Source organism: Poecilia mexicana, unplaced genomic scaffold (genome assembly GCF_051168715.1).
Source record: "Poecilia mexicana isolate PSO_F unplaced genomic scaffold, ASM5116871v1 scaffold_1, whole genome shotgun sequence".
Lineage (NCBI taxonomy): Eukaryota > Metazoa > Chordata > Actinopteri > Cyprinodontiformes > Poeciliidae > Poecilia > Poecilia mexicana.
In genome coordinates this window covers 15581701-15592323 of record NW_028263370.1, presented here as the reverse complement: position 1 = coordinate 15592323, position 10623 = coordinate 15581701, and the positions used below count along the sequence as shown (strand labels likewise).

The 10623-nt window shown below is 40.0% G+C and overlaps 1 protein-coding gene across 1 annotated transcript; it reads right to left on the bottom strand.

Annotated features, from left to right (window-relative positions):
• Positions 1–332: 332 nt before the first annotated feature.
• Positions 333–6261, bottom strand: mchr1a (melanin-concentrating hormone receptor 1a). The gene is made up of 2 exons (XM_014991185.2): positions 6138–6261; positions 333–4450 (listed from the first exon to the last, which is right to left on the bottom strand). The coding sequence occupies exons 1-2, from the start codon at positions 6190–6192 to the stop codon at positions 3438–3440; spliced, it is 1068 nt and encodes a 355-aa protein (XP_014846671.2). The 5' UTR covers positions 6193–6261; the 3' UTR covers positions 333–3437.
• Between the last annotated feature and the right edge of the window lie 4362 nt (positions 6262–10623).

Sequence of the window (10623 nt, the reverse complement as noted above, 5' to 3'; positions counted from 1 at the left end):
GCGATTTTAGATGTTGTAGTTGTGACACGGTGGGCAAGTCGATGACCTAACCTGTACCGCTTCAATATAGCCGTATAGCTCTCATATGTTACCTAGTATGTTGCTATGAGGCCTTTGTAATTGTTTTGTGTTATTTTATTCTCATTGTAAGCACAATTCCTTTTCTTTGTTCTCTCGTCTGCACTTAAATACTTGGCAGAGCGAGAGAGACGCTTTCTGATTTATGTAAACAATGCCTGTGTGATTTTAATCTCCAAATAAAAACAAACATCTACTCAAAGCTTGCCATAACACACAAACAAACCTCTAAGACAATCAAAACACTGTTGAGAAAAAAAAACAAAACAATTTTATTTTAAGAGAGAAGCAATATACCATTACATAAAAAGACACCAATAGATACAACATAGACATCACAATATTCAATATCTAAAGTTTAAAACCATAAAATATGCCAAAAAAATGGACTCACACAAAAACAGCCTTTAAGCTCTTATATTTTCTTTTTCTTTACTCTCTGATGGGCAAGTCACCTGTGTGCAAACAGTCGTGTGTGTTTGATTGTGCCCCTTGTATGGGTGAAAAAGACATTTTAAATTAGCCAATTTTAGCCGACAAGCAGAAATGTCTGACCTGCGATGAGGCTTGAATTTTACTTTTCATGTTTGGTTTTGTTCCTAGTTTTGCTCTCGGTCTGTGCCGTTTGTTCCCGTTTCCTACGGTTCAGTAAAAGCAGCTCTGACTCCACATAATGGCCCATTTTGATTCAGCTGCATCTCCTCAAAGAACTGCAAACTGGTGAAATCTGGTTTGTTGATCACTTCATTCAGAACATGTTAATTCTTTTTTCCCCCTTCTACTATGTTGTTGAACACTTGTTTCTGCTATACCTCACAAAAACATACCCTAACCATCTGTCATGTATGACTTGTTTTTGATTTTTGTTTTTTACATTTCAGTCCTGAAAAGCTCCGAACAAGAAAGCTAACAGTCAAATCCAACTCCACAATAAATAAATTGATCAAACGGCAAATAAAGCAGAAAAAATATTCCCACTTGTTTTCTTTGTCCGATGACGACTGAGCAATCAAATCCAACCCAAGTGGGTTTTTCTTTTCTTTTAGTTGCATCGCTGCACACAATAACAGATTTTCTTCTTGGTCACCTCACATTCACAGAAGTCAGGCAGCTGGTTGAAAGTTAACACAAACACAAATCAAAGTCTGTATTCTTTTTTTTTTTTTTTTTTTAGCATTGCAACACACCTTGTCACAGGAGCTGAAACATAAAACAGAGCTGAGCATCACCGCTGTCACATTATGCTGCGTGGCTAAACGACAACTGAGTAAGAATCAGCTGATTGTAAACGGTGACGGTGTACTGCAGCTTTAAACAAATAATTGCACGATGTTGTTCACAGCTTCATTTAAAAATACAAAATTTCATATATTAGAAAACATTTTCTGCAAAAATGTGATCTGGTCTTTACTTCTGGGATTATTTAAATCCAATCTCCAGTGAACAAAATCATGCAAAAGATTTCAACACTTTCAATATTTACTTTGCAGAAAAAAAAAAAAAAGCAAATTAGAAGAGCAGCTTTGTGTGGAAAGGCTACAGGTGCAACCCTGCTGCTTTCATAGGTTTTTGGAGGAAAATTAGCAACTAGGTGTTGCTTATTTCTGGACTTGAAAAACAGGTTAGATCAAACAGGACTGTTTGCATCCATTAAAGCCTATGGGTGTGTGTGTGTTAGCATAATGCCACAGAGAAAAAGTTTTAACAAGACATTTGGAGATGCACTTGATTCTGTCCATCAATCAGGATGGCAATTCCCAAGTAATGTCCATCACATCAGTCTGTCTGTTTGCTAAAGCCTGGCCCAAACCGGGACATTAGCAGGACAATAATCACAAATACGGCAGCCAATCTGAATCACATTGACTGAAGCAGAATATAAACATGATTTTTTTTTTTTTCAGATCTTGACCGATCTGAAATGACGTGATATAAGAACAAGAACTGTGCCGACATGAATCCGCACAAATCTCCATGGACTGAAGCAATGCTGTGAGAAAGAGTGGCTCCTTCAATAGGGTTGTAAAACTGAAAAGGTCGTAAAGGAGTCGTATTTGCAGGGTAAGTGGGGTTAATCAAAGTAACAGTAACATTTTGCACACGCTGTGCCTCCATTCTGGCTTCGTCTTTGTTTGGCAGTTAATTCTTTTGTTCACTTAAGGTTTTATTCAATTGATTTCCTTTAGAACCACCAGAGCTATCGACAAAGAGAGTGTAGTTTCTGCTTAGTAATGCTGTGCATTTGATTTGTATTCAGTCATTGTGCATCTGATCTTAAACACTGCAGTGGTTGCAGGAAAATGTACAAGTTTTATAATCCTTGGCTACGCAGAGTGAGTTTGAAGTCAGTTAATAGGAAATAGACTGATGTTCATGCACTGCAAGACTTGTTGCTTTGAAAATGGAACAAAAACTACAACAGCAACAATATTTTTTTTAGCATCTTCAAACACAAAGTTTGGGAAAGTGAACAGTTCGGACTGATCAGATATTACAAAGCACAACAATGCAAAAGCTTCACCTCGTCAAATTAATTCCCTGAGATGCTATGATTTTGGCAAGATAGAAACAACATTGCCTTTTTTTGTATGCCTGTGTTTCACATTCACTGTTAAAGTAACTGATATGTAGCCACAATCATAAGGACACAATTCAAGACCCCACCTTGATAAACACAGCCCACAGCCGTGAACAGTCAAAGGTTCAGAAAAAACTGAAAACCATGTAAGACCAAAAATGGCAGAAGTGTTATTTTATGGCTTACACATTCATGAGAAAAACACAGGCTGACACCCCAAGACAGGTGTGTCGGTACTACACAAGTATCATAGAGTTCTACATCGAATCCTTTCACAGGAAAATTTGACCAACGAAAACCTCTGCTTCACAAGCAACAGGAATAAGTGAAAGCCTTTTTGGTCATTAGTAACACTTAAATTCTCTGAGAAACTGAACACTGGGCTTCCTGCTGCCGCCAAACCAGCAGAAATAAACACCTAAAACACAAATCCACACATTTTGAGTGGATGAACTATTTAATGACATTCTAATTTGAGATACACCCGTTTATATGTGTACAACTGGAACACTTTTTACCAAGTCCTTCGATAATTTTCACGTCTCCTTTGACCCCCTGACCTGCAGTGGGCTTTATCCATTAACAAGGTTCCTTTATACCTCAGACTGGATCTGCATGTTAGTGTTATTCTGTATTTTCTTTTTTGTTTGTTTGTTTTGTTTTCTTTCATGTGAATATAGATCAAATTGAACGAAAAACGAGTACATTTAGGCAACGCTTTTCCCGACTAACAGAAAAAATCTGGGATTAAACAGATTTATCAGTGATATTTATCGAGTCACTACGGAGGATCGTTGGAGGGCAACATCTCCCTGGAGGCCTGCTCCTGCTGAGCCCCTTCCGGTACAATCCTCATGCTCACACTGTCTGTGGTGCTCGGGTTCACTCTGAACTTCCTGTTGATCGGCCGCACGGCCCGGAGGAAATGTCTCTTGAAGGTCTCACTGAGAACAATGTAGAGAAAAGGGTTGATGCAGCTGTTTGCGTAACCCATGCTGATGGCGATGCTGTATGCATATGAGAAAGCTATGCTTGGGTTCTGCACCCCGAGGTGGATGAGCTGCAGGATGTAGTAAGGAGCCCAGCAGGTAAAGAAAGCGAGGCAGATGGCCACCGCCATCCGGGTCACCTTCCTGGTCCGCACCCTTAGACTGCGCGGGGGCAGCGGTGCCACGCTGGCGGACATGTGCTGTAGGATCTTGAAGAACACCAGGCAGATGATGACCAAAGGGATTGCAAAAGCCAAGAAAAACTGATAAAGCGTAAACCAGTATGTGTCATTGACCAAATCTGGGAGAAGGAGAGCACAGGCAACCAGCCCATCCGGCAGAGGCATCAAACCAGTGTACATCCACACAGGGATGATTGTGAACATGGACAGTACCCACACCAGTCCGATGACCAGTACAGCTATGTATGGTGTTCGGATGTGGTTGAAGCGGATCGGGTGAACGGTCGCCAAGTAGCGGTCAAGGGTCATTGCGGTGAGGATGTAAGTGCTGACAATCTGGCTGTTGGAGTCGAGGGCAGTGATGACCGTGCACATGGCTGCACCGAAGTGCCACGTACCGTTGCCCAGCAACTGGTGGATGAGGAACGGCATGCCAAGAAGAAACAGGAGATCGACGATCGACAAGTTTAAGATGAATATGTCTGGGACTGTTTGCTTGGCACGACACTTGGTCTTCTTCAGAATTGTGTATATGACGATGCAGTTCCCAATGATGCCCAGGAAACAGATGATGCCAAAGATGACAGGCAGACTGGCACCGCAGTGAGGGGCATCATCTTCAGCTGGAACAAAACAGCGAGCATCAGTTCAAACGTACTAAGAAAACTACTCTATCGTCGTCTGAAAGAGATTATTTTATAGCAGTATGTACATTTACTCACTCATTGGAACAGAGAAATAAAATTCAGTGTAATTCAACAGTCACTAAAAAGCATATCACACCAGAAAACACAACAGCACACAACATAAAATTGAGAAAAAAAAATCTTATGGTAAGGAATGATTGTTAAAAAATGTACCAGGTGGCAAAATTACTGTTATCCTGAACAACAAGATGAAGCACTCTTTTAAGCTGTAATGTTTTTGAGTTGGACAGGAATTCAAATTAGTATTATATGGCTAGGGGGCTGCACAGTGGCGCAGTCGGTAGAGCTGTTGCCTTGCAGCAAGAAGGTTCTGGGTTCGATTCCTGGCCCCGGTCCTTCTGCATGGAGTTTGCATGTTCTCCCTGTGCATGCGTGGGTTTTCTCCGGGTACTCTGGTTTCCTCCCACAGTCCAAAAACATGACTGTCAGGTTAATTGGCCTCTCCAAATTGCCCCTAGGTTAGCTGGAGATAGGCACCAGCACCCCTCCTGACCCCACTAAGGGACAAGGGTGTCAAGAAAATGGATGTATGGATGGATTATATGGCTGACTGTGTCCCTAGTGTATGAATATGATTTAACACAGACCAATTTCTGATAACAACTTGCAACTGGTGGGTATCCCTAACCACTGTATGCCATCTACATGTCAACCTAATGTTTGGTGATGAGGCTTTGAAAAGCCTTGTTGATGAAAGGTACTATACAAATAAATTTTGACTTGATTTGATTTGATTTTTTATATCAGGAAAATGTCTGTACTTTCCTACCATCACATATAAACGTGGGTTTTGCAAAACTCTTCTGGGACTTTAACTTGAACAGTGGGCTTTTACCAGATAAAAAAATATTGTTAAATCATGAAAGAAATGGTTTTCAAGGTATGAGATATATTTTCATGGCCATGTCAGTTATCGTATTTAAATATCTTAGAAATCCTGTAGAGTGAGTTGAGGAGGCAAAAGAAAGAATCAATGACTCTGGACTATTTAGAGACTATACAGAGAAAAATGGAAATCCTTTTCTCTGTGTGCATCAACCTTATGAAGTACAGAGAAGACCAGTGCTGTCCTTTTGACCAAAGAATTTGTACAAAGTACTGACAGAAGAAGTTCTGGCATTTGTGCCTCTGGTGATTTTATTCCATATAGTTATTTCATAAACATAATTTCTCATGTTAAGCAGTTGCAATAAATTTATCCACATGTGTATATTATTTTATTGCACAATTGTAGAAACTATCACAGAAGACCTTTTACTTTTAATCTATTTATTTCCAAAGAAATAAAATAAACCAAACCTTTATATATCACATTTAATAAGATATTGCTCTTAAATACCTTAAACCAGGTAGGAAAATCTGACTTAAATCTTCCCTTTTCTTTTTCATGCTTGTGGTTTTAGTTAAAATAGGTCAACACTGACAAAACAGGTTACACAATTTATGCAACATTTTTTAATTAAATAAAAACAAGGGTTTAGTTATTACTATTATTATATGTTGTCTCATGCCATTACTTTTAATACCTAATACAACAGTCCTTGCCGTATTGATAGAACTAAAAATAAAATTAATCTTACAATCAATCAAACAATTAACTTACCTCTTGTTAAATTTAAGTCTCCATTAGAAAAATAAGAAGCGTTCAAGACATCCATTAGTTAAAATGTCACCTCAAGTAAGGATTTTGTTTTCTCTCCGTCTTCTTCTTTCTCTTTGGAAAACCGACTATTTCTCAGGTAAATGGATCTGAACCGGACCGCAGCGGAAATCCCTTCCTGGTCCTGATTCCAGGTGTGTGTGTGGAAGCTTCCCCAGTCTGAATGCGGTGTGCAGGGTGTGTGCGCTCCGGTGCGCGCTTCCCTCACAGATATGGATTGAAAACGCATCCCGTCTCTGAAGCGAGCAGCTTCAGAGAGTCTGACTCCGCTCTGCTCTGAGCTCGCTGCGTGTGTTTAATTAGCCTGGACATGCAGGTGTCAGCCACCATGGGGGGAAATTATTACGATGCTGGTTGCACCAGACCGTGTGTGTGTGTGTGTGTGTGTGTGTGTGTGTGTGTGTGTGTCTGGAGAGCTGCATTTGATCCAATGTGTGTTATTGGGTTGCTCCAAAGCAAGCGGAGACCACAACAACTTTACAAAAAGGTTGGCACAGGAAAATAAAACCATAGAAAATACTCAGAATTTTTTTTTTTTTACTTTTTTCTAACAACTTGTGTTTATTTGATAGTTTTCTAAATCCTATAATAAAAAAATCTTTCGCGCAGTTTCTGATCCGCAACAATTTTCAGACTTGTCTGACCCGCCAGAGGGCGCTGTTTTGAGATCGTTTGTTAAATCTCGATGTGATCAACATCATTTGGACTTAACTATGGATCTGTTTTAGTCTTGAGATCCGGTCAGACTTCAGATTTAGTGGAAAGGAAAGGTTTGCAAATGTCTATAAATGTGTTTCTGTGTAAGAGTCTCTAGGTGTGAGTAAAGCACCTGCACTCAACCAATTGCCCTACATCCTGTGGGGATTGCCATTATGTTACAGAGGCTGATGCTGGCCACTGCTGACATGGTCATTTTGCTCGAAGAATCTGTTATCAGAATATTTCACACATCCTGACAACAGGAACAGAATAAGACTCGGCACAGTGAGCTGCAGAATGAAGATTTTGGCTGCAGGGACTTTTGAATAGGAATAAATTAGTTTTCAGTGGCAATAAATTCTTAATTTTAGACAGGCTGTTTTCACACTTCATGCATCTGTAATTTATTTGGAACCAATTGGTCCATCAGTTCCTTGTCAGAAACATATTCATAAGACAGAGACCAAAATAAAAGACAATAAGATACTTGGGTAGACCGTTATGTGAAGGCCATCACAAAATAATGCCTTAAATATTTATTTTAAATTAAAAGAGAAAAATTGCAAGTCAAATTTTTAAAACTGCAGCACAAATTTGCATTCTCAGTACTTACTCAACTCAGAGCCAATACACCTTTTACTGCAGTTGCCTTGGGCTGCGTCTCTGCCAACTTTGTACAAAGAAACTTCCCGAAGTAGCTCAGATGTGATGGAGAATAGCAATTTTTAAGTCATGTGGCAGAAATCTTATTAGGTTTAGGTCTTTACTGAACCATTCTAGCAAATCAATATGCTTTTGTCTGCAATATCTCACCTCTTAACAGGAAGAAAACTGGCTCAATACCAGCGGCCACGACCGACTGGAGGTTTGACAAGGCAGAGCAGATACAACAGAAGAGCTGATGTAGGAGAACTTTCCATGTTAATGAAAAGTAAAATGTTAGTAGCAGGAGATGGAGAGCCTTTCGTTGCTGGCAGCATTATCTCAGCTCCAGGAAGTTACCAAACAGAAGGTCAGACCACATGATGCTTCTATGAAGACAAAAAAATGTTAAGAAAAAAGCTGAAATAACAGCAAATTATGCAAATTGGAGAGAAGTAGATGAAGAAAGTAGCAGAGTGAGTAAAAGTGGTCAGTGGCCTGAGAAGCCTAAGCCTAGTGTAGCTTTTGAGCTGTGGCTCTGTGTTGAGACTCTGCTCCTATCTTCCAGCACAGCATGATGCTGCCACTACCGTGGCTAACAGCAGCACTGATTGCATGAAAGTTCACAGTCTCAGTTCTCAGTTTATGCAAACTGAGGACTGCCCTCCATATGTTTGCTGTGTGCCCTATATGACTTGTGGAAAACTGCAAACAGGACATTTTGTCAGGGTTCTCGGTTGTTTTGAGCTGTGATTACTCGACTCTAGTTTGATTATCATTCATCATCGTTCTGATTTAGTTTAGTTTTTTCTTAGTTATTCCAGTTTACTTGTGTCTAGTTTTATAGCTCTCCTGTTTCTCCCTTGCCCCCTGGTGTCTCTGTCTCTCTTCACCCTCTGTCTGACTTCTGCTCTCCTCTTTCACTCCTCCAGCCTGTTAGTTAATCATCCAGCATTCACCCTCACCGTCTTTAAACACCTTCTCCTGCCCTCGCTGCTGGTTCCTCCTGATTATTCCCTGTACTGTTCCTCCATGTACCCGGTTGCTTTTTATTCCTGCGTTTTGGTGTCCTCCTGGCTGGGTATAAGTTCTTGCTTGTTATCAGTTTTTTCACCGAAAGATCACCATGTACTCGACACCTCTGCATGTGAACCCAGTTTACATCAACAAATCACAACCCTTTCATCTGGCTTTATTTCAACAGTGACTTTATTCTTCCCAAAAGAGAATTTGTGGACCTAAATGAATAATTGTCTTGACGGCAGAGTCTCCCATCCGCGCCATAAATGGATCTCTTGGATGCATCCCTAATTAATGCTCTCCTTGTCCAGCAATGCGGTTTAGGTTGACAACAATGTCTTTGTTTTGCATTTGTGCCACACTCCTTCCACTTTTGTGTGACGCGTTGGTGACTGCCCTCCGAGATGCTCAGATATTATTTAATAGCATAAACTTCGTGTTTCTTGACGGTCATGATGTTGTGTGTTTACTCCCTTTGACTAGCAAACACTTGAAACCTTCTTAGTATGCTTCACTTTATAATTGTCCCTGTAGGAAATTTTGCCTTGAAAAAGCAATTACAGCCATGATCACTCTAAAACGGTGAGGGTAAATGAAAAGCAATTATTTAGCTTTTCGTTTTAACTAAATAATTACCTGAGTAATGAGAGTTTTTCCATCTGTTGATCTTTGCTTTCGGATGTACGAATCTGTTACCAGATGGTAGGAGCTTAGATTCACAATGCAGAGGCTGATCAGAGATGCAGCGAATGTCTTCAGCATTTTGTGTGACCTTCTTCAATACAGTTTGTCAGATCTGGGGGAGATAATTTTACCTTGTCGATTTTTCTTTTCCCTGAGGTTGCCAAACCAAGAGATGTGAAAAAAGTAAATATTTGATTGCATGTCAATGGAAAGTGGTCATCAACATTTGACACACACTGTGCAGAGGAAGTGCAGTCTTCGATGTGCTGGTTTTCCTGTCTTTATCAATGTCAAGCTTCCCTTTAAACGTGGATGTCAGTGGAGAGGATTCATTTGAAAGTCTATGCAGAGATCTTTGATTTTGGAGACGTTTAGTTTTAAAAAGGAACCGTCGAGAAAACAGAATAAAACCATTTTGACAAGGTGTGTGATCTTCTCCTTGTAGCAGGCTGACAGTAACTGATCTGTAAGCTTCAAAATGTGTTGTACTGCACAGAAGCTCCTGAAGAAAACACAACCCTGAGGTAACCCAGTGGAGGCAAATGGTTCATAGTCAATCACTCAGACACACTGGCGTCTTCCCAGGGTTAACCCTAATCACCCACAAATCCACCTGATTTACACGTCCTATAAAAAGTCTGCGCTCTCTTGTTTTTACAAATCTATCATTATCAAATTTAGGCTTTTCATGACAGAAAAGTAATTAAAGAAAGATCCAAGTCAGACAGTTTTCAATCATGAAAAGATTCATCTTAACATCATGATTCAAGGTAATATAAAATGTTTGAAAATTAGTTGATGAAACTCCACCGATGTGATGCTTTTAAAGGAAACAAATTGTTTATCATAATGCAGCTGAGAAACAAAGTAGCCCAAGGAATCCAAATGAGAAACATACATTAATAAGCCTAGATTATCAGTGTTTGCAATGAAGAATGAGAAGAAGGAGCCAGTGAATAACCCTGGAGAGAGGGAACAGCACATACACTGATGAAGTGGTGAACAATCAGAACTATCAGAAATGAGTGAATGCAGCAAAGAAAGAGCGAGAGCAGAGGAGAGATTACATGATTGAAAACACCTGGGGAAGGAAGAGAGAAAGAAAACAGGGAATGAACCCTGAACTTAGTAAACACAAAATAAACAACTGTTCTAATTTTTTCTCTTTTCGAGGCCACAACCAAACACAGACTGCGTCTGCTGATCGAGACTGAAGCGCTGCACCACAGGGGAGACGGAGGGAGAGTCACTTTTCTGGAGCGGATTTGCTACTTTTGTGTTGCTTAGCCATATATCTATTACATTGCATCACCTATTTTTATTGTAATATTTTTGTTATAATAATAGAATCACAGATTTTATGGTGCCACTTGGTGCGCTACTA